The sequence below is a fragment of the Grammomys surdaster genome, unplaced genomic scaffold (genome assembly GCF_004785775.1).
Source record: "Grammomys surdaster isolate TR1022 unplaced genomic scaffold, NIH_TR_1.0 67, whole genome shotgun sequence".
Lineage (NCBI taxonomy): Eukaryota > Metazoa > Chordata > Mammalia > Rodentia > Muridae > Grammomys > Grammomys surdaster.
The window spans coordinates 9,748,764-9,773,133 of record NW_021604569.1 but is presented as its reverse complement, the minus strand read 5'-3'; the positions used below and the strand labels follow the sequence as shown (position 1 = coordinate 9,773,133).

Here is a 24,370-nt window from a genome sequence, read left to right as displayed (position 1 = left end):
CTGCTTCCACTTCAGGTGTCAACTTTATCCTTTCCAACTGTATGACTGACGTTGGAGGAAAGTTTAAGCATTAGACTAGAAAGCAGGAAATGTTGATTGCCCTAATTGTAGAAATTCTATCCCCCTAAATTAACTGAAAATATGAACGCTAGATGGGAATGATGGGAGAAATAATATATTTATTTCAGTGAAATTTTGCATGTGTGAAAGTTTTGTTAACTAGGACCTTTGAGATCCTAGACTTTGCTTTTGTCTTACTGTGGGAAACAAAGTCTCTTGCAGACATTAGCATTTTAAGGTGACAAAGGTCCGAGATTGTTTCCTTTGGTTTAAGCAGCAGCCAAGCATTCTTCAATTGGGGGCTTAGGGTGTGGCTGTTGACAACACATTTTATTATGGGGTCTTTAATGATAAAATATTAAACTAAAAATAAGCCAAAAATTACAGGTTTATTTTTCACTAAACAGACAATTGAAATACATGGTACAAAAATAAGTGGTAAGATTATTGTAAAATGAAAAATGGACAGAATAAATATTCAATTTAATTTTCCATCTATGAGAATTTCACAATAAAATCATAGTTTACTTTGTATTATAGATGCGCTTGTTGGGTCTATTCATCCTTATGTATATATAAAAGGTAACCGGAAATTCCTCAAGTCACCAGTAATTGGGTCAATATCTTTTTTTTATTGTATCTGTTGAGTTTTTTTTTCATGTCGATACAAAGGGAGAAAGAGTTCATAAACTGTTTTCTGTAATAACTAAATGATACAAAACCAATATAAGATGAAATGATGCCAGGCATTTTAATTTTACACAGCAAAAGTTGTTCAAACTCTCAGCTTATTCTGTTAGCAGAAAACATTACTTGAATTTATTTTTAATATAAACATATTTACAGACTTTGTAAAGTAAAATTCTAGTGCTCTTTCCCCACTGGCAGCAAGATTAGGGCTTACTAGACCATTTCAGCATGCTTCACTATTTGCTTTTACGTATGTGCTGATAATTGCTGTTTTGGAGGGGGAAATAACCCATTTTTCAAGTATAGACATTTCAAGACTCTAATTTGTTCACATAATAGAAGACTCCCTTGGTATGTTTTAAGAGGTAACTTGCATAACGAAGCGCATTCTCTCAGAGGCCCTGGCGCACCCTAACTCCTGTGCTCATTTGGATAAAGTCCCCTCAGCACATATTTGGCCATACCTTGTACCACTATGTCTCCTTTGGGTTCCACCTAAGTTTCAAAACAGCCCGTGTTTGAATTCTCTTGTTTTGTGCTAGAGCTTAGCTGTAGACCTGTCTCGAGATGCTACTTTACTGTGAATTCAATGAACTTTAAGCGACCCATTTATAAATTTTCTAAAAGGCTATTTGAGTCTATCCTGGCCACATTTGCACATGGAAATGGCAGTGACATCCAAGGCTGAGACAAATTTAGCTCAAATATAACACACACCAGAAGATGTAATTAACATTTGTGTTTATATTCCTAAATGGCATTCACAGCCAAGGTTAGAGTTATACCCTTTAGTTACAAAAAAGTCTATCTTTTTGTTACAAAGAGGATGAGCAAAAGCATAGACCATGTTCAGGCAAGTACTCTGTTGGGAAACCATGTTCCCTGTCAGTTGAATCGATTGTAACTACACAGTAAATGAAGAGGAGTGCCCCAGTTTGCATTTAGTTGGTGCAGCTGGCTAGCTCTCTAAGAGTCTCCCCTAGCTTTCATGCTTGTCAGATGGGTTTAATACCTGAGGGCTCCTAACATATTGGTGGGAAGGCAGTTTAAACATCAAAGAAGTAAGATGTGCTTTTGACCAATTCTAGGTTTTATAGGGTGTTTTACATTTAACTTAATTATTTGCTAGAAATTTTTTTTTGCCTTTTTGAAAGAACTTTTTGCATCATGTATAGTATAAGAAATAAGCTTAACTTAAGAAATGGCAGAATAAAACTAATTTGAGCTGGGCAGTGGTGGTGCATGACTTTAATCCCAAAACTTGGGAGTCAGAGGCAGGTGGATCTCTGTGACTTTGAGGCCAGCCTGGTCTACAGAGGGAGTCCTAGTACAGCCAGAGTTCTCTTACATGAAGAAACCTTGTCTTAAAGAGCCAAAAACAAACCAGTAACAACAAAAATCTTTAATTTGGATCATGCCCATAAACATTACAGTAAGTCATACTGTGTAGCAGCAGACATGTGAAAATACTGTATTTTATATATACTTACTGAATAGCTAATCTTTTTTTCTTTATAAAGCTCTGGCTAGCTTGGACTCTAATTAACAAACCTGGCTGGCCTCAAACTCAAAGAGCTACTCTCAAGTGCTAGGATTAAAGTCATGTACATGCTTATCTAAATAGCAATTTTTTTTTAAAGCTGAGAAGCCCACCTTTGATACTTTGTGGAATATGTGGTAGCCAGCATACAAATACTTTGCTTCAAAAGCTGTAACTGATGCTCTGAACAACTGATAGATAGATACGGACCTAGATAGATAGGTCCATAGAATTTTCTTCTTCCTAACAAGGTGACTCCCAAACCACAAAGACTCCCCACCCCCTTTCATCACCAGTGGCTGCTTTAATTTATGTAGAGATCAGACTTGTGGCTATTTCCACCCATTCCCTTCCTTGACTAGTCTTCCAAGGGAAAGAGGTAGCAGATTGAGTGCCCCAGAGGTAAGCAAAAGCTTGCAGTTCAGAAGCAGGCCAACTCCTGAGGCATTCTCGATATGGCTGAAGTGGAGACTAACTACTACAGGTGGCACTGTTAGAATGCTGCCAAAGGATGCTGTATAGTCCTCCTCACTTACTGTGGACTAAGGGCTGACGTCACACTCCACAGCTTTGGCCACTAACATTTTCCCTCTCTTAGATCCCATCCCCCCTGTATGCCTGAGAACCCCAAGTACTTGGAACCTTCTTTCCCCAGCAGTTTTCTGTAAATGGCCGCAACACATTGTATCTGCTGGTTTTTAAACAGAAGGGGGTACATGAGACCCACAAGTCTTAGTATTTTATCAAATAATTATAAAGCCACATATTTTTGGTAGAAAAGCACCAAAAGAAAAGGCCTTAGTTTGGAGGGATTCATGGTAAATGAAAACAGTAACTCAAGAACCCATCAGAGGTGAGAAAGGTATCTTAAAGTCTGTTAAAGTTGATTTTTTTTCCCCTGCCTTAACTGTTACATGGCCCTTACAAGGAGTTCTTGAGCTTTCTTCCCAAACTGCCATCTTCGCTGATGGTTCCACCTCTGCCTGAAAGAGAGAACAGCATGGGTTAGTCGTGCTGCAGAGGCAGAAATGGTGCTACCACATCTACTTCACTTGGATGCAAATACAAGTCCCCTTCACTACTTTTTTTTTTTTCCCATAAAGATGGTCTTGCTATGTAGCCTAGGCTGGTTTCTATGAGTCCTCTTGCTTCAGCCTCCAGAAGGCTGAGGTTACAGGTCTGCATCACCATCCTCCCTCTGCTGGACGCTCTGCTCTTGACAGATTTCCAGCATTTGCTCACTGAGATTTATTTGATAAACATTTTGTAAGAGGAAGTTCCAAAAAAAGCAGTACAATGTGGGATTCTGAAGTGATAGGTAGTAGAGATCCCAGGATAGGCACGAGGTGACCCTGCTTTTCTCTTGGCCTTTTCCTATCTCAGTCCCAGTTTGAGTAGTATCAGTTGTTAAGTCTCTAAGCTGTGTCATTCCCCAGTCTTTGGGGAATGATGTAGTATGTGAGGCCTGCAAAGACCCTTTGTAGCATAGGGACCCAGCAGGTAACTGGGTTTTGTAGATGTTTGTGTGTCAGAGATGCTTGGAGACAGGTGCTAAGTGAGTTGGGCGAGAAGAGTCTACAGGACAGGGCCAGTCTGGTCACAGCCCCACACTGGAGAAAGCAGCTGTAAGGATTCCTACTGTTGTTGACTGTGGGTAGCAGTAGAGGTAAAGAGAACTCAGGTATGGGAATGTGGGACGCTGCTCAGCAAGACATGTAAACAGATACTGGAAACAAAGTTGAGTTCTACCATAGGAAGACCCATGTTCCTGGCAAGGGTGTGACTCCTTCAGTACCATGGCCAGTCTTCCTTCAGTACCATGGGTTTCAATGAGTATTACCCCAGCCAAGTATCTAAGAAGTAATTACTTACTAGGATAGCCTTGTGCCCTTATTAACAGCAACTTCTCTCCTTGGGCTTCTCTACTTACTTAGCTAAAGCCCTTCATGCAGGTGGTGTTCTGTTGCTGTTGGCCTGTTGTCAGGGATGAGGGTGCAGCCAGCCAACATGTCCAGAGAGGCTAAGATAGAGTCATAAAGATGATCTGCACGGCTCTCCAGCTCACCAGACTGCTTTGCGATCCTCCCAAGGACATCCTTTAAAACTAATGGTCACGTTATAAAAAGGTGTAGCATTTTGCTCAGATAGAACTGTAACAGTTTCACAGTGACTTCTCCCTACCCCAGCAGGGTCTTACATAGCTCACGCCGACCTCTAACTTTATCTGATATGACCTTGAACTCTTGATACAGGTATTTAACTTTGCATAAACTACTGTAGTGTTATGCCTTTCTGGGGACCGAAGCCAAGGTTTTATGTAAGATAGGCACACACTCTACCAACTGAGCCACACTCCCAGCCCATTTAATCTTCTTTTAAACAGTGATGATGTTCCAAAGGCTCCAGAGGCTTATGTATTGGGGAAGTTTGTGGACTTTTGGGGGTAAAAAGGATCAGTGACCAAAACTGGACTAATGGTTTGAGAATAGGCTAAGATTCAGTCCTGCATGTCCCAAGGAGAAGAGGGAGGTGCTAGGGTTAGAGTACTCACAAATGGCTGGCTCTTTTGTTAAATATAAAAGCTGCTCGCTTCCTGTGCTTTATCAGCTGTGTTAAGTGCTCCCTAGCTTCCTGCCAGAGAGCAACATCTGCCAGCAGAGGCTGAGAAAGGGGAAGTCTTTGTTCTGATCACAAAGTGGACTAGATGGGGCCGGAAGGGAAGGAGCAGCCGCCTGGGTGTGTTGAGATCAGCCCCTTAGGAAGGCACGTCAGGGCAAAAGTGCTGGCCTGGAGCTAGTGGCAGAGGAATGTTGTCAGGGTGGTGTTCAGTCTTCCTGTGTCAGTGGAATTCTGGGGCTTTTTATTTGAAACTATAAACAGGTCATGGAAGAAAGGCTAAAAAGGGTACAGGTTTCTTTTTCTTAAAATTTATTTATTATGTACAGTGTTCTGCCTGCATTATGCCTGCAGGCCAGAAGAGGGCACCAGATCTCATTGTAGCTGGTTATGAGCCACCATGTGGTTGCTGGGAATTGAACTCAGGACCTCTGGAAAGGCAGACAATGCTCTTAACCTTTGAGCCATCTCTCCAGCCCTTTTCCTGGTTTTGTTTCCTTTTTCTTTTCGTACTTTAACTGTACACATACATATGGGGGCCTCATTTGGTGTAATTCCCATGAGTCCCAGTCATATGACTCATAAGCAGTGGAGTGTAAAAGTGTCAGCCTATATTTCTGTAGCTAGGTCAGACTTCCTTTGGCAGGGTGCTGACATAGGGCCTCTTGGCAGTAGGGGCAAGCCTCAGTCACACTCCTGCAGTTACACTTGGAGCCAAGTAAGAGAGCAGGCTCTGAAGGACCAGCATGGAATGCTGTGTGTGCTGACAGTAGGCTTTTGGGAAGAGGAAGTATGTAGTGTCAAGACTAACTTGAAACTTGAACAAAACTGCTAAGCTTTCCAATTATTCTAGACAGAGGGCTGGGAGTGGTTAGAGTACCAATCTGAAGGTGTCTGGATTAATATCTGAGACTCAAAACCAAAAACCTCTTCTGGCCAGTCTGACCCCTAAGTCTCTTTTCAGAGTAGGACAAAGTGGGGTGTTCTTGTTGGCTTACTCATTTAAGTATTAATGGATTTATTTCAAAGTGAAAGTCAAAATAGCTTTTGGCAGCCTTCTATTACACATGGCCTCTGTGAAGAGAAGGCCTATACTGAGCTCTTTCTGCTCAGGCCCTGTATCTTCAGACTCTAGATAGCAGCTGCAAGTTTCTCTAGCCCCATGCTAAGCTTGTTTGGTAAATGCCAGTGTTGTCAGAAGCAATAAAGCTTGCTACACCAAATTTCTGCCCCAATATAAAACCTAAAACTTGAGGCTGGTTTGATGGCTTAGCAAGTTAAGGCATTTACTACAAAAGCTTGCAACCTGAATTCAATCTTTAAAACATGTAGAAGGGTAGAAAAGAACTAACTACACAGGTTACCACCTGACCACCTCCACACACATGGGATGGCACAGACAGACAGACAGACAGACACACACACTCACACACAAAACAACAAAAAACCCACTAGGGCTTAGCCACAAAGCAACACCTAAAAATCCTATGTCAGAGAACATAGGAAGAGTTTCAAAACAGGCCTTCAGAGAAGCAGGGGAGGCAAAGGGCTCACCAGTTCACACTGCTGGAGACCTGTTAGTGGTTGCTTTCCATTGAAACCTCTCCATGTGTTCACTTCCCAGGGTACAATTGGCACTGCCTGGAAATGTTTTAGGGTGTTAGCATTGCAGGGGTCTGAGGGCTTCTGTGATGCAAAACATCTTGCAATGCACAGGAACACCCCTACACAACAAAAAGCTACATAGTTCTATATGGCAGCAGTACCAACCCTGAGAAACGTTGTTCTATAACTTCCAGTAGGCGCCTGGCCATCACTTCTCACATGGTTCATCATGGACATGTTTATGCCATTTAGTTCCCATGTAAATACTCCCCCTGGAACTGAGGCACAATATAACTGGATTCTTTCAGCACCTACCTGTATAGTACTACATGACATTAGTAGCTACTAATAAATCAACTTAAGGCTTTAAGGCTGCATATGGACATCAGTTCTTGGCAACAAGCAGTTAAAAATATTCTTGAAATATTCTCATATTTTGCTCAGTTTAGATATTATCCTACAAATGGGTTTGAGTCTAGCTTGTATGTGACTGTAACCCTGACCCTGATCAGTTCATTCCTCCCCCCCGACCCCCCGCCCCCAAGGTTCTCGTGTAACAGCCCTGGCTGTCCTGGAACTTACTTTGTAGACCAGGCTAGCCTCGAATTCAGATCCAACTGTCACCTGAGTGCTGGGATCAAAGGCATGCATCACCACGTCCAGCTCCTGCTTAATCATCAAAATCCATCCATCCATCATCCATCCATCCATCCATCCAACCATCAGCCATCCATATGTGAAATGTATTTAATGTATTCTGATCATACAGTTCCCAACTCATTCCCCTAGTAAGTCAAAGTCTTTAAGCAGTCTGTTCCTGAAAAGCAGACTGTTAACTTTTTTGTGACACAGGGCTCCAGGCTGGTCTCTGAGGGCTAGGTAGCAGGCTGAGCAGTGACTGTCTGTAGCCAGAAACCCTTCCTAAGGTAGAGAACGTAAAGCAGAGAAGCCTACCAGTCACACTCGAGCTAACAGCACAATTAGAGGCTTACATTGACCACCCTAGCCACAACTAAGGGCTGCTAGATCAAATTCCAGATTCCTGGGCCTGATTTTGAGAGAACCAGCTCTTAAAAGTAGACCTCTTGTTTCTACACCTGTGCCATGCACACATCACATTTACTCAGACGTCATTTCTTGGGGACTGGCAGGATGGCTCAGAGAGGTGAGTGTTTGCTATGCAGCCCGCACAGTCAGAGCTAGATACCTGGAAGCCATATAAAAAAGCTGAAGGAAGGGGTTAGAGAAATGGCTCAGAGGTTAAGAGCACTCCCTGGCATTCTTCCAGAGGTCCCGAGTTCAATTCCCAGCAACCACATGGCAGCTCTTAATCACCTGTAATGAGATCTGGTGCCCTCTTCTGGCTTGCAGGCAGAATGCTGTATGCATAATAAATCTTAAAAAAAAAAAAAAAGCTGAAGAAACAAAAGGTGATTCAGCAAGATGGCAGGCATAGGGAAGCAGCCAGGGCAGCATGCCTATGCCCTTGCCTCTAACAAGGTGAAGAAACCTCACATACTACATTTAAAAAAAATATTTTTTAAGAAAGAATGTACTTCTTGTAGGCTTGGTGCCTGGTTTATAATAGGCTTACTTTTATGCCTGTAACTCTACCATCAGTTGTCGGGGACAGTGATGGAAGAGGCAGAAGGTGTTCTTTGTGGGATTCTCTTAGGCAGTGTGAATCTTTTTTTTGAGACAGGGTTTCTCTGTGTAAGGCATGCAATCTTTTCTTGCATTTGGTACACATGCGTGCGTGCACGCGCGCGCGCACACACACACACGTTTGAAAACAAAACACCTCAAACAAATATAGACAGACATGCATGGTGCTGGAGGTGTCTCAGTGGTTAGGATAACATACAGTTCTTCTAGAGGACCTGAGTTCATCGAATTGTACTGCTTACATCCCACTGTAGCTCTAGGGGATTTGATGTCCTGGCCACCAAGGGGACCTGTACTCACATGCATATACCTTCACAGAGATACATCCATACCTAAAAATAAAATCTTTGAAAAAGGGGGAGGCATTGGGCATGGTGGCATAGCCTCTAATCCCAGCACTTGAGAGGCAGTGGCAGGTGGATCTCTGTGAGTTCAAGGCCAGCCTGGTGAGTTCCAAGACAGTCAGGGCTATTGTATAGTGAGACCCTGTCTCAAAACAAACACAACATTATCGGGCTAGCACAGTAGATCTCAAAGGTGTTGCTGCCAAGTCTGATGACTCGGCTTTGACCTCTAGAACCCACATAATGTACAGGGATTCAAATAAGCACACAAGGCTACCAGGAGCTAGGAGACTGTCTCACAAAATCAGACTGCAACTATGGTGGCTCAAGCCTGTAATCCCAGGACTCAAGGCACAGACAGGAGAATCCATCCTTACAGATTCAAGGCCAACCTGGCCTATATAGTGAGCTCTTGGCTACCCCAGCAATAAGAAACAAAGCAACTACTAGTGTTACTAGTCATCTGATTAACACATGGATGAATGATGTAGATACTTCAGAAGCTGGTATTAGAAAAGGCCAACAAATCTATGAAAAATACTCAGTATTGTTAATCATGAGGGCAAGACTTCAGTGATTCATCATCAGTTAAAATGGCTAGTAAAATGATGGTGGTGAGGTCATGACGATGGTGTCACACTGGACCCACAGATAAGTAAATTATGTGTATATAAACATACCCAAACAGAGTTGCTCTCGGTTACCCACCTGGGGTGTTCTCCAGCAAGCACTGAAGCAGAGTCTCCCCCTTCTCCAAGACGCTCTCCGTCAGGGACTGATGCTCGTCTACATCTTTCTTAAATTGCTTAAGACATCAGGAAAAGAAACATTTTAATACTATTGCCTGTGGAAGTCGTCTAAAATGAACACTGTACCACTGGGTTACACTAGACCTCTCTGACATGGAAGACAGGCAACATGCATTCAAAAATCCCTCCGTGGTCTACTAGTGTCAGCTTCTGTGAGCCTATACATTCATTGTCTTTGTTTTTGAGACAGGCTGGTCCTATAGAGGCTCTTTACTCTCCCTTGTGGTAGGATTATGAACCTGCACCGTCAGACCCAGCTCAACAGAAAATTGTCCCCAGAAGAGGCTGTCTCAAACAGGTGATTTCATTTTGTATCCTACTTGATGGTGTTCTGTAATTCTGAGGTATGGGGTTGACAACATAAACCACACCCTTAAAATGAACATGGTAGGTAAGCACTACAGCAGCAGTTTGCCACTGCACTGACCATGCAGAGCTGGGCCCTCTCTCTGACCCCTCTGTTGACCTCCATGCAACACCATGGCATCAGAGTAGCTGCTATTTTCTAAGAGCTCATCCAAGCAGATTTCCCCTTCCAGTTATAAGCCCTTGATTCTTATTCTCATTTTCCTTAAAGATAGGGTCTTATTATGCAGTCCAGGCTATCCTTGAACTCACTGTGGAGACTGGGCTGGCCACAAACTCATAGAGCTATACTTGCCTGTTTCCTCAGTGCTGAGACTAAAAGCAAGGGCCACCATTGTCAGCTATAGCAATTTTTTTTAAAAAAAATCTTCCTTTAGCCACTAAGAACTGTATTAAATTGAACCCATGACATGGGACAGACATCACTGTTTAGTATTTTGAAGGTGCTCATTTTATTCTTGGATTTGTTTTCCTGTCCTTTATTCTCCTGTGCTTAGCAGTTTAGACGCTCCCTCGTCCCTGCTGCATTAAGATGACATTCCAGGATAGGAGGGAGGGGATGAATGCCAGCTAGACTGGAAGTTGAGTCAGAGGGTGTTATGAGGGCTAAAATGGAGAATGTTCTAAGTCTATCTGACTTGTTCAGCTAGGCCAGGAAAAGCTACTAAGATAAGTCAGACAGAGCAACTCCTCTCCCTGGGACTCCTGGGGGCACTCTCCATGCACACAGGCACAGTGTCTGATCAGAGAACCTTCAGACTCAGCCTTCCTTGCCTTCCTCAAGTTTCTATCTCTACACTAACTGCACTCCTACCAGGGTGGGACAGCTGGCTAGCCCAGGCTAGATTTTAGTTGATTCCAAGACAGAAAACCAAGGCCTTCCCGTCCAGATGAGAGGTGGTTCTCATGATGCTGAGTCAGAGCCTGGTAGTAAACTGATTAAGCTCAAGAAGTAAATCTCATCCTCTGCTGCTTGAAGAAGTGTTAGGTTATAAAGATCTGTGTTCCTCCCTCCCCTCCAGACTAGCAGCAGGCCTGGGCTATAAACACTACCCTCCAACATGTGATCAAAACCAACCAAGGTTAACTGAGGCAGCAGTCATTGACTTAGCCTCCAATTCTCCCCCTCTCCCTCTCCCTCTCCCTCTCCCCCTCCCCCTCCCCCTCTCTCTCTCTCTATATATATGATATTCCCCCACCCCCCAAGACAGGGTCTCTCTGTGTAGCCCTGGCTGTCCTGGAGCTCACTCTGTAGACCAGGCTGGCCTCTGCCTCCTGAGTGCTGGGATCAAAGGCCTGCGCCACTATTGCCTGGCTCAATATACTTTTAATCTAGTATCAAGTGCACTAAAATTCACAGGTGTGAAAGAACAGACCTTAGTAACAAAAAGGCAGAAGTTCCAAACACAGGCACAAACTAATGTTGGATTTTGGGGTAAATTTGTTATAAATCTGTCCTATCACATCGCCCTGTCTGTGCCTGGATCCAGTACAGTTTCAGTTCAGCTCCATAAACACCAATACAGTCCAAAAGAACCTTTAGTGAGGTTGGTATGTTCTGTGTCTGTACTGCCTGGTGTGGCAGCCACTGCATAGCTGTGATGCACGTTAACTAATTGTCATACTTGATTAGTGTCTGTAAATCAAAGCCCAGGATTCTAACCCTGAAATATCTGCCAGAATCCCATGCAAACACCTCTAAAGCATTTCTGGTTCCAAAGAATATAATTATCCTCTTACCTCACAAGTTACCTCCTATTTTATAGTGTCAACACTGAGAATTTCAAAAGGACGTCTTAATTAGATTTATCAGATAAAATAGTCAACTGAGCTACAAGGTTCCAGTTACTTGAGATTTTATTTTGTAAAAGTGATTTAACTCCCATCCCTGTTGAGTGAACAAGCCAGGACTACAGATTACCCGGTAAAGCTGCAGAGAAGACTTGAGACCTGTAAGGCTGGCCCTGGGTGGAACACTGAGGTCAGCAACATCTGTGACATTATACAACCAGCAGATCAGCTCTTCCAGCTGACAGCAAAATGTCTGTGGAGACAAGAACAATTGGTGGGCTGGACTGAGCTCAGTGATGAAGTCTGCCTACTTCAGGCATGTTCAGGGCCCAGTACAACAAAAGAAGTCTACATGGTACATCTGACTGAGCTGCTATTTACCTTATCCGAAGGCAAAAAATACCAGTATTTTAGCACACACACTTTCTAGTTTTCTTTCATATGGTCATTTGTCTCCACCCCTACCCCAGGACTCCAGATATTCCTTTGTCAGGATAATGAATGCCATGCTTGGTTGTCTCAGGCTCAGAATGCAAGAACAAAGACCATTACCAACCACTAAACTTTGTATGCAGAAAAGCAGATGCATGAGGAATGAGTAAAGAGAACTACCTGAGCTACAGTGAACACTGTGGATCAACATCTACCAAGCACACGGAACACCGTTGATACACATGACTTCATTTCTCTGCCATTTTCTTGCAATCATTAAAGGAGAACAATATCTATAATTTGGGGTCATGTATGTTGAGGGTGCTGAGTCATGCTGTTGGTGGGCTGGGGAAAGACCACTTCTTCCAGAAGTTTCTCCATGAACATTTTTACCTGCACACACTGTACTAGAGAAGCTTTCTCCGGCTCTTCTGTTTTCCTAGGAAGCTTCTCTCCAGCCACTGGCTCTGAGAACAGCCTCCGGTCCGACATAGCTTTTGAGGAGGGGTGGGTTTTCAGTTGTTTTGAAGAGACCCCCAGGGTCTGGCTGCTCATCAGACTACTTTTGCCTCTAGAGTCCTGGGGCTGCATAGAATGCCTGAAGCAGGGGTTCTGGCCCACAGGCCCTTGAAAGGTAGTACCAGAAGGATGCTGCCTTTGGCTGGAGTCCAATGTGGGGAAAGCTGGCTCATCACTGTCTGAGACATGCAGTGAACTGTGTTCCTCAGCAGCCCCAGTGGGTAGGTTCACAAAGGTAGGCCTGGCACCTGAGTAGGACACCAAACTAGAGACCTGAGTCAGCCTCGTGGGCAGAGCGAGGTACTCCTCATCACTTCCCACCTCCTCTTCTGATGGCCATCCAGGCTTCACACAGGCTGGGCAGCCAACATTTTGTTTGCCTTTCTCCTCCCTCTCTAGTCTGGGAAAGGGAGGCTCTTTCTCCTTTGTCTTCAGTTGGGGAGAGCCCACACTGAGGTTCTTGCCTATAGGGAGACAGTCCTCTGCTGTGCCCCTCAGGGCTGCCTCTCTGGTCTCCCAAGAAGCATCTTCAGTGCCTGGGGCTCTAGGGGTCGATGCAAGCTGGTTCCAGGATACCAAGCTTGTGCCACCCCGTTTCTGGGATACTCCCAAGGACCAGCGCTTAAGACATGGCTCTCTGGCTCCAGAATATGGCAGAGTAGGCACTTCCGCTGATGAGCAATTGTGGGAGACATTAGTGGGCGACTTGAGAGTACTTGCTGGGGAGACAGAGAAACTATCCAGATCTACACCTGAGTCCTGCATGACAGGATCAGCCAGCACATGACTTTCCAGTTGCTTTGGGAGCTGAGGCCCTGGCCTCAGTGGGTAAGTGTAGTCAAGCAGATCTTCATACTCTTTATTTGGGTTCCAGAGTGGGGAGTGGCGGTTAGGGGAAGGAGGCAGAGAATTTGGCAGCACACAGGCCCAGTATTCTGCCTGAAAGGAGAGGTGTCTTCTACCCAGGCCTGTAGCATCACGGCTAGAGGCCACAGGCTGTGTTGACCACTGGAGCTGAGGCCCTGACCCCACCACAGAGTGGGCTGCCTGGGGTACAGTCAACTCCTGAGAGGAGACATTGGCAAAGGAGCCACCCTGAGGCTCTGCCTTCTCTTGGTGATCCTGGAGACTGCTGCCCACCGAGGAGGCAGAGAGGCTTCTGCTGGAGAGCTGAGGAGCCCCTGGGCTCACGGTGGACTTCCACTGTGACAGGAGAGGGGAGCCCGAGATGGGCGGCTGCTGGCTGAGGCCCAACACCTCACATGGATCAACTGCGGACTGGAAGTCTTCACTGTTGGCCTTGTGCCCTGAGCAAACAGTTATAGTTCCAAGGACTTTAACAGTGGGAAGTAGGTCCTGGGAGGCAGGAAGCCTGTTTTCCTCCATCTACAATAACAAGGGGGAAAGGGCACTGTGATGAAAATAAGCAGACTTCTTGTTTTTAAAGAACAGTTTTCTTCACAAGATTTAGGGAGGAGGGTCAGGAAGAATATCAGGAAAACACAGTTGGTCTAAGGATCCTACTGCTTAGTATACTAAGAAAAGGAAAAAACAAGGAAGGTAGAAAGAGATTTGCTGTGTGCCCAGCAGTATTCAGGGAAGATCTTAAAGTGCCCGCTGCTAGTGGTTAGTTCCAAGACTCATCCTAGCTTGAGAAGTCTCCTGCAACTAAGCCCTAACCGTCTTTTCAAAAGTTATTTATTCACTTTGTGAGAGGAGAACTCAAGACTTCTGCATGTAGAAGCTGGAAATCAATGCCTCTTCTTTGACTATGGGTCATGGCAGGTGAAACAATCTCCCCATCACCATTAACCACGGGGGTAGGGTGGGTGTACCTTGTTCAGTTCACGCACCTGTACTCTGGCAAAATGACTGCCTCAGCAAAGCCAGTCCCTCTTCACTCTGGATGTTTAGTCTTCAGTGAGTAACTCATCACAGAGGAAGACAGGGTAACTAACATAAGGACTTCAGAACCAGACTGACCTAAGGTTAACGAACTATTTCTACTACCTTCTGTAAGGCCCCCAGGTACTCTTCTCTCCCAGTCATGCTTAGAGCCTTCTCACAGGATGGGGCTCTGAGGAGAGAGCCAGCAGCCACAATATTCAAATCAAAGCTGTTCCTGGGCTGTGGTAGGCTGAACATAAGTTTCCAGAGCTAGGAGGAGCAGATCTCTCTCCCACTACAGAGGCTTAAAAGATTCAGAGCCTTGCATTGGCCTTAGAACATGGTGTGTGTGTGGGGGAAGTCCCTGCCCCACATGGTTTTCACTAGAAAGGACACTGCCTTGTCCTTCACAGCCATGGAGGTCAGACACTGCTGCCCACGAGGATCTTCAGGTTCTGACCAGTCCAAGAGGATTTGGTCTGGGAACCCACGGCCCTCTACTAAGTCTTCTCAGGGTCCCCTAGAAGTTTTCAGATCATTAAATCAGAAGCAGTATGGGGAAGGGGTTCCCTTGTTAAGAGATCCCTGATCCTAGTCCTCTTGACAGTAGGCTCCTGATGAACCTGTCACTGTCCTTAAGAGCTTCTCAGTGACTCTTTGGAACAGGAGATAACCACACAGAACCCTCTGCCAACTTCAAGGTCCAGCTCTCCAAGAGAAAACTGTAAAACAACTCATTCCTGGATCACACAGCTCCCACCTTATGGTGAGTGAGTGGGACAGAGGGTAACAGTCAAGGAAACGAACAGCCCCAAACAACAGCCCCAGCTCAGCTACAGTTTCAGCTACCTCCATACTTACTTGGCTTAAAAGCTCTCCAGTGCCCACACTGGCAGAAGGAAGTGGGCCACTGTGGGGAGGCTTAGACCTATCTGCTACTGGTTCTATGATGGCAGTGTGGGCCTGTGACAAGAAAACTCCAGAGATGCAGCCAGGGTCAGCCTCAGCCTTCCACAGTGGCTCTACCTCTACCTCTACCTCCAGATGTAGGGGCTGCTCTGGTTCAAGTTCTGGGGACAGCAGTTTCCCAGAGTTCCATCTGCCACAGGATGGGACCTTTGTGTTGACAGATACTTCTGCGTCAGCCTCATCTTCACCCAGGGCCATTGAGCCTCCCTTTTTAGGTTTCCTTTGAAGCCTTCAGGAACCTACAAAACCAGGGAAGAAAAGAGAAAATTAGATTTTCTTGATTTTAAGTGAAGACACTCTTTTCTGGCCAAAGGAACAGTGACCATTTCCATGTCCAAATACCAAAGTCTTCCTCAGCCCCACACCCTTTCACAGGGAATGCCCAAGTATGACTTTGTCCTCTGTCACTGTGGAATTGTCTCCCAAGGGACAGTACAGATATGACCAAACAAAAGACATGGCCAGCCTGTGCTGCGTAGGTTCAAAAAACAAAGCAACAGAAGAAAGAAAAATACTATAAGCCAGCTGGTCTGGGAGGAAGACCCATATCCCAAGGCCATCTTCCTTGCCTGGAAGCATACAAAGGTAAACCCAGTCTAATGGACGCCTTCCTACAGGTGGAGGTGTGTGACTAAGATACTTCCGACCCTGCCTGCTCATGAGATGCTTTTCAGTTCTGCACACCTCAGAACAGATCACTATGTCTTAGGGCTGCAGTTCAGAGAAAAGACTTGGTCCCTGTGTGTGTCACCACCTCTTTACCCCAACCTCATTAAGATGCCCAGCTTGTCTCTGCCAGGCACAGCCCCACAGTGGTTCTCTTCAGCCAATGGCTTGTTGGTTAGCAGCCTGAGTCTGGTTCTGTCCTTTCTACCCCAGAGGATAGCAAGTTCAGGTATGCTTAGACCTTCACTGGGCTCAGGAGGATGCTTCTAACTATTTTTGGTGGGAGGAGACAACCAGACTATGGACCAGATGGGGCTTCTCATTCAGTGACCAATGACCAGAAACAGATTAGCACCCTCTTTCAGGCTGCCTTCGTGTATGCTGACCTTGGTAGCCCCAGGAAGCCATAGAAAGCTGGGTGATAACTGGGTGAGTTCATGTGAGAAAGGAGAGCAACTCAGGCAGACTGGTGAGGGAGGAGCTGGGGGAGAAAAGAAAAGAAAAGAGGGGCTGGAGAGATGGCTCAGTGGTTAAGAGCACTGACTGCTCTTCCAGAGGTCCTGAGTTCAATTCCCAGCAACCACATGGTGGCTCACAACCCCCGGTAATGGCATCTGATGCCCTCTTCTGGTGTGTCTGGAGAGAGCAACAGTGTGCTCATACATGAAATAAATAAATCTTTGCCAGGCAGTGGTGGCGCATGCCTATGATCCCAGCACTTGGGAGGCAGAGGCAGGTGGATTTCTGAGTTCGAGGCTAGCCTGGTCTACAGAGTGAGTTCCAGGACAGCCAGGGCTACATAGAGAAACCCTGTCTCGAAAAACCAAAAAAATAAAAAATAAAAAATAAAAAGATAGAGAGAAAGAAAGAAAGGAAGGAAGGAAGGAAGGAAGGAAGGAAGGAAGAAAGAAAGAAAGAAAGAAAGAAAGAAAGAAAGAAAGAAAGAAAGGAGGAAAGAAAGAAAAGAAGAAAATCATTCTCTTCAACTGTGGTGATTCCCCTGCAGGCTTTACAGCAAGCAGGGGAAAAAAAATGACTAGGAAGGGTGAAGTTAGAATGAATGACTTGCATGGTTTTATTGTAACCAGCATTGGACCAGGACTTCTAGAGTCTGGCCCACATCATTCTACTTTAGTCATACTTAAGCACAGCACAATTTTGGAAAAAAGTTTTCTGGTAACAATTAACTTCAGCCCCGAGTTCAACACAGCTTAAGGAAGGCTCACACTGAAGCCCTTAACAAAGAACATATGGCTTCATCCATAAGATGGGCTCTTGTTGACATAGAAACAGTGCTCAGGATAAGGGTCTAGGGAGAATGACTGAGGTAAACATAATGCCTATGGGTGTCAGGATTGGCCTGGCCCTAAGATAACACAGAAATCACTTAGGCTGTTGTAATATACAAGTGACATCTCTCATAAGAATGGGTTTTATGGGCTGAAAGCAATGTTCAAGATTTAGGGAAAAGGGTCTGGGAGTAAAAATATAAGTACAAGTCCTGGAAGAACAGAACGGGACCACCAGTTTGTAAAATTCCATCATTCCTGGCATTCTAGGAAGAGCAGCTACACATCTCATTCCATCGAAGAGGTAAGCAAAGTGTTTAACTCTCCTGCCTTCTCCAGTGTTTATCTGTGTGCACAGGCCTTTTTGCCCTCTAATCCAGCCAGGCTGGACACACATAGGGGAGTGAAGAAGAAAGGGATACCTGCCTCACCAGCCAGATCCACTAAATCAACTCTGGCTATTCATGGGGAGACAGATGAAGCTAGATCCCACTCATCCCAAATCTAGAATCTTGTACATGGTAAGGAGTCAAGTCCAGAGCCCAGCTCTTGATGAACCAAACAAGGATCGGTAAGAAAACACCCAGAGCCAAAGGTCTAAAGGCACCCAGAGCCAAAGAGGGTGGGCGAAGACCAGGAGAGGGAGAGTGGCCAAGTTCTGATGAGAGATTTTCATGGAGCCACAGCCTCACCTTGTGGCTCCTTAGAGAACTGCACATATTACTTGTGTGTGTGTTTTCTTTTAGGCTACGTGTTTGTTATAAGGTTTTCTTTTTTAACTTAATCCACATTGGTGCTTTGCCTGTACTATATCTGTGTGAGGGTGCTGGATCCTCTGGAACTAGACGGAGTCACAGATAGTTGTGAGCTGTCATGTGGATATTGGGAATTGAACCCTGGTCCTCTGGAAGAGCAGCCAGTGCTCTTAACCACGGAGCCACCTCTCCAGCCTATGTGTGTGTGTTTTCTTACCGATCCTTGTTTGGTTCATCAAGAGCTGGGTTCTGACTCGACTCCTTAGCACGCACAAGATTATAGATTCGGGATGTGAGGGTGATCTGGCTGCACAAAAATACAGGTAATAAAAATGCTTTTCTTTTTAAGTAAGCATTCACACCCACAACACATAAGTAAATGTAATAAAAAAAAGCTTTCTTTTTAAAAAGACCTGAAACTTGGTGATCTCCACTGAAATAGTACTTCTGAAGATAGAATATATGTGGTTATTCTCCCAGTTCAGAGAATCGAATTCTTTACGATTTGATTTATGAATCTGCCTAATAAACCATGGTCTACACTGCATCCATTGTCTTGCTGCTCTGACAACAGCGACTCTGAAGCTGGGGTTTATTTTGGCTCACAGTTCAAGAATGCAGTCTGTCGCCAGGCAGTGGTGGTGCATGCCTTAATCCCAGCACTTGGGAGGCAGAGGCAGGCGGATTTCTGAGTTCGAGGCCAGCCTGGTCTACAGAGTGAGTTCCAGGACAGCCAGGGCTACACAGAGAAACCCTGTCTCGAAAACAAACAAACAAACAAACAAACAAACAAAAGAATGCAGTCTGTCACAGTGGGGACGTCCTGGGAGGAGACCCATGGGCTGCTGCTTACACTGCATGTGCAGTAGGCATGTGAAGTGATGCTTGAGAGACGGTGCTCCCATTTCCCCTTGCCACAGGTAAGGTGGCGCCCACCGCCATTACCCTAATCTAACAATCCACTACAGATACACCCAGAAGACTGTGTCCTACGTGATTCCATATCCTGTCAGGCTGACAATAATAACCGTAACTCCATACCCAAACACACTTAACCACTATTGAGCCATAACCTTTCTTCTCTTGTCGCCCACCTACTAAAAGGTTCATGGTCATCTTATAATGCAAAATATGTTCAGTCCAACATAAAAAAAAAATCACACTTTAACAGATCCAATATTGTTTAAACATTTAACTGCTGGGGGCTGGAGAGACAGCTCTCAGGTGATGAACACTGACTACTCTACCAGAGGACCCAGGTTTGATTCCCAGCATCTATATAGTAGCTGACAACCATCTGAAACTCCAGTTCTAGGGATCTGATTGTCTCTTTTGGCCTCCTTAGGCATCAGACACGCATGTGGTACATAGACATACATACAGGCAAAACACTCATACACATATAAAAAGTATAGCCACCACCAAGTCTCTTCTGAAACTCAGTAAATTTCTGATCTGTAAGCTCCTGTACAATCAAAAAACAAAGTTACATACTTCCAGTATAAAATGGTTTAGGATATGCATTCCCATTCCCAAAGGGAAGAATGGGGGGATAGCAAGGAATAAGATCAAAGCAAGGCCAAACCTAGGAGAGCAAACACTAACTCTTGCAGTTCCATGGGAGCTGGCATCTGGGACCCATAATGGAATACTGTGGGTTCCAAAGGGCTTGGGTGGCCCCGCCTTTCCAGATGCTTGTACAGCCTCTCTTGAGTAGTCCCCAGTCCACACATGCAGCTTTCCTTTACAAATGGACCATGATCTTAGCCATTGCCAGCATAGAAAATAAACAATGCAATCTGCCCCTTCTTCTGAGAAAGGCCTGAACACAGAACTGCTAATCAAGGGACCACCTATGCTTTAGCATCTTCCAGGACGCACCAGAAACTCACTATTAAACCTCCCAGTTAGTTCTCAGAACCTGCAAAGGCCAGATGAGCCATCAGCTCTCACTAGGCATGATCAAGTGGCTTCTCTTGTCCCACTGTAAACCACGTTCAGCACTGTGCACACGTTAACACCAGGGACACCTGACCTTTCCTGGTAGCTGTTGAGTCACCCTCAAGCAAGCTTGTCCCAGCTGCCTGGCTTCTTCCCACACATTCCTGTTTAGAGCAAATGGGACAGGCCTGGCAAGTGGGGGAAGGGACACGTTCACTTGTGTCTAACTCATTCAAACAGACAATGATTCAGCAGGAGCAAACCTCTGAACAACAACAAATTTCCCTGCATGATTCTTAAGTAGCAACTCCTTTGGAAACAAATGCATCTATCTCAACCGTCAACCTTCTATCCTATTCTGACAAATGCTGTCCTTGTACCCATGGCCCCTGACAGCCACCTGTACTGGCAAGGATGCCCCTTTCAGTTTGGGGCCTCAAAAATGAACCATCACAGGACTCACAGGCACAGACAGATGCCACAGATCCCCAGTGGCAGAGCATGTCTAGTAAGCAAGAACGAGGAAAGGAGCGAGTGGGGAGACGGAGCTCGGCGGGCCATGTGGCTTCAAGGCTTCTGGGAGCGAGTGTCACAGTGGAGGCCAGGCTAGGCAGGATGGCAACAGAAAAGAGTTAAATCCATGACAAAAGAGAAGACAGGCTTGAGATGGCTCTGAGCCTAGCTACATCAGGGTGGATATCAGGAACACTGTAGTCACAGATTTTAGAAAAGGAGACCCCAAGGGAGGAGAGAATGCTCTCACAAACGGTCTCATTCCCACATATGCACGTGTGCTGCCACCGACCTCCACAGAGAAGAATTGTTTCACCTGTGGGGATTCCTGAGGAGAGCTGTAGTGAGGGACACATACAATCAGCAGACACTGTATACACATAGGAATTTTTCTTTTTAGAATGATTTTGGAGTTTTTTTTTGTTTTCTATGTATGAGTATTTTGCTTGGATGTATGTCTGTGCACATGTCTGCTGTACGTACAGAAGTCAGAAGAGTGGTGGTTCCCTGGGACTGGAGTTGCAGATAACTGTAGAGGCCATGTGGGTGTCAGGAACTGAACCTGGGTCCTCTAGAAGAACAGTAGCCAGTGCATGTAACTGCTAAGCCATCTCTCCAGCCCCCATATGAAATGAACAAAAATTTAACATTTTTAAAAAGTTTTCCTGTCTCGAAAAACCAAAAAAAAAAAAAAGTTTCAACCTTGTGGTCCTAGTGGCCGTGGGTGGATGGTGGTGGAGTACTGGTGTTGCTCTGACATAGGGGTAGGCAGTGGTAGGCCAGGACCTGGTACATACTTTCAGAGCCTCTTCCTGCCACATCGAAAGGACAGAGAACACGAAGAAGCAATAATTATACACATGTTTGATACTGGTACTTGGGCGGGGCGCAGGGGGCATTTTGAGACAGGTCTCTGTGTTATATAGCTCTAGCTATCCTGGACACACTATGTAGGCCAGGCTGGCCTCAGTCTCAGTGATCTACCTGCTTCTCTCTCCTGAGTACTCTGGTGGAAGGTCTTTTCAAGTACCTCTTTTTATCTTAGGCATTTTATATCAGTATTTTATAATGGAAAATCAGTATTTTATAATGTTATTCCATGGAATCGACACTATTACTATACCTACCCATGTTTTTTTCCCCTCCTGGTCGTGTTTGGGCCTAAATTCCATTTTATAGATGAGAAAACTTTGGCACAGAGAAGTGAACTTATCCTGAATTAGTAGTATGGAAGGGACTTAGATCTGACAGGATTGAGAGAGCCTAGCTGCTTCCCTAACCTGTAAAAATCATCCAACAACTTAAAGGCTTTTAAAGGTTCCGGTTTTCTCAACTTTTGGATTCACTTGTTCTTGTTTTCTTTTGGCTTCCTTCCCTTACAGACCTTTCATCCTGTTAGGGGATGGGGAAACCACTTCAGTGCCAACAGAGGCCCATAAAGGCTGCCCAGAGAAGGGTATGTTTTTCAGTTGTGGGGGTAGGGAAAAACTTTTAAAAATCCTCCATGACGATGTGAAGCTGGGTTCCTTATACTCACTATTCCTAAGTGATTCAGAATTTAACCTAGTCTGTTGGAGAGAACAAGATGAGTAGTGGCTTGCATTTTAACCAAGCCCAACCCAAAAAGTGTCGCAAGCTGTATACCAGACTACCTCTTTCCGTGTCTTCCCAGTGAGGTCTACTCGAGTCTACTGCTCAGGCACTGGCAGTTTTCTCTCTCTTTCTTTCTGTCTCTCTCTCTCTCTGTCTCTCTCTCTCTCTCTCTCTCTCTTAATAATAAAGAACGCACTGAGTAAAACATGGTAATTATAAAATTACTAAGTTTGGGGCATGTGCCCCCGGGCTGCTGAGACTGGCTAACAGGTGACAGATGACAAGGATAGATCTTAAGAGATAAAAAGTGAGCCGCTTTGCTTTCCTCCTGTGATGCTTTCACTGGGCCAGGGAAGCAGCGGCCGCCTGGACGCGAGCGGCTGTGACCCGCCGATTCCCCGCGACCAAGGTCGACGCGCGCACAGCTGCATGGCTGCCAGAGGTGCGGCCCCAAGCGCTTTGCAGGCCGCTCCCACCCTCCACAGCCTGTCCCTCCGCTCGCCTCCGCCCGGCACGGTCCACAAGATGGAGGCGAAGGCGCGAAGCGCCCCCGCCGCGGCCAGCCTTTGTGCCCTCCGGGCCGCGGGCCTCCCACAGGGTCCCCCACGCGGAGCCCCAGGCACGCGGGAATGCCCGGTCTCGAGTCTCGGCGCCGCGACACCCTCGCCGGCCACACCATTTTTTACCTCACTCTGCACCGCCGCACGTCCCGAGCGGCTCGCGTAGCTGGGCCAGGGTCCCAGGCGGCGACGACTGGCCTCCGGCGGGCACCCACACTCCTGGGGAAGGAGGGCCGAGCGCCCGCCACGCCCTCCGCCCGTGCCGCTTCTCCGCGGAGGACGCCCGACGAAACAGCCAATCTAAACCCTCAGCTCAAACGCTTCTCCAATCGTCAGACCGCTTCTGCTTTGAGAGCCCGCCCCCTGCAGGGCCCTGGCCTATGGGAGGCCGGAGCTTCTTTCTCCGCTGCTCCGAGGAGCGGACCTGCTAGGTGTTTGCAGTCCTGAGGCTCACGCGGACCCACGCGGGTAGCAGGGCGCGCTCTCCGCGGATCGACGGCTGGGGTCGGGTGGGCTCCATGGGTTCAGGCTTGTGTTTGGGCCGACGTGCTCTTTGTGGCAGAGAGGGTGGTTCCAGGCCTGGTGCTCCTCTCTTACGTTGTGTGGAAACCCTAGAGGCATGCCCGAAGCAGGGCGTCAGCCGGGAGTCGGGCGAGGGCCAGGTATGTGTCTAGCGCCCCGCTGCCCATCACCACCGTTCAGAGACTCTGAGGCTCAGGAGGCCCAGCCCGTCACACCAATAGTTGGAGAAAGGACTTCCACAGTGTCCTGGCTGGGCCTGTGCGGTTAGAGAAGGAGCTGGACTGATTCTAACATGACAGAGACTTTTAGTCCAACCTGTGGCTCACAAACTTGACTGCCAGGCTGGCCTGGTGCGGTGCTTCCCCTGCCTTGGTTTCCCCAGTGCAGGGAGTACAGGCAAGCCCCATCATGCCCAACTTTTTATTTGACTTTGTTTTCTGTGAGAGGAAATTTCATCGTATCCCAGGCTGATTTTGAACTCCTGATTTTTTGTCTCTGTTTTCCAAGTACTGGGTGTTTTTAAGTAAAAGTGTATTGCTATATGCAAGTCCTTGAGTTCCCTCTTCAACCCAGAAGGAAAAAATTAAAAAGGAATTCAGAACCGAATATATCAAATGGGTAGTTAGCATTTACCAATGTGTATCCAGTTACTTGTTTAAAGGAAAAAATAAAGGAGTCATTTAGCAGTAAATATGGTAAATGCGACTGAGCATCTGAATAGTTTCACCAAGATGTGTTCAGTACTCTTCTTTGACCTTGGCACTCCGTCCTTCTGTAAGTGTTGTTGCTCAGTTGAAAGGGCATCCGGAAACACAGAAGCCCAGGAACCACACTGCTCTGAGAGGAAGCCTGCTCAGCAGAGGTGTTGCAGCTCCCAGGGAAGAGGATCCCCAGCTGAGCGGAGGAACTTGGGAGCCTTCGCCCCGCTCCAGTTCTTCAGTTCCTTCCTTCTTCATTGCTTCTTGGCTTCTTCTGATGAGAGAGTCCCACCAGGCAGCAAACCTCACATACACAAAGAGTTCTTATAGGGTCCAGGGTGTGGAGAGATGAATCCAGGCGCAGCTGCCTCTGCTCCCAGGATCTGACAGCAAGGAATTGAACAAAGGTCAGGGCTTATATGGGGTTTCTTAGGGGCTGGAGCTTTTCAGGGCAGAGATGTCCAGATTGAGGACTGGTGGGGTTTCAAGTCCCGAGCTTGGGTCGCTGAGGGATTGGTGAGTTTTTGTGCTCAGAGATTA

The 24,370-nt window shown here is 46.2% G+C and overlaps 1 protein-coding gene across 3 annotated transcripts; it reads right to left on the bottom strand.

Moving 5' to 3' along the window:
* Nucleotides 1-159: 159 nt before the first annotated feature.
* On the bottom strand, nucleotides 160-22,853 carry Cep68 (centrosomal protein 68). 3 transcript variants are annotated; one of them, XM_028777643.1, is made up of 7 exons: nucleotides 22,737-22,853; nucleotides 15,186-15,532; nucleotides 12,312-13,823; nucleotides 11,617-11,739; nucleotides 9,229-9,325; nucleotides 4,221-4,394; nucleotides 160-3,273 (listed from the first exon to the last, which is right to left on the bottom strand). In XM_028777643.1, exons 2-6 carry the CDS (start codon nucleotides 15,489-15,491, stop codon nucleotides 4,225-4,227), a joined length of 2,208 nt encoding a protein of 735 aa, XP_028633476.1. In that variant the 5' UTR covers nucleotides 15,492-15,532; nucleotides 22,737-22,853; the 3' UTR covers nucleotides 160-3,273; nucleotides 4,221-4,224. The 3 variants fall into 3 exon arrangements, with proteins under 3 accessions (XP_028633476.1, XP_028633491.1, XP_028633485.1); XM_028777658.1 differs by lacking the exon at nucleotides 11,617-11,739 and having other exon boundaries at nucleotides 22,737-22,804; XM_028777652.1 differs by lacking the exons at nucleotides 160-3,273; nucleotides 4,221-4,394 and adding an exon at nucleotides 6,325-6,547 and having other exon boundaries at nucleotides 22,737-22,804.
* Nucleotides 22,854-24,370: the final 1,517 nt, after the last annotated feature.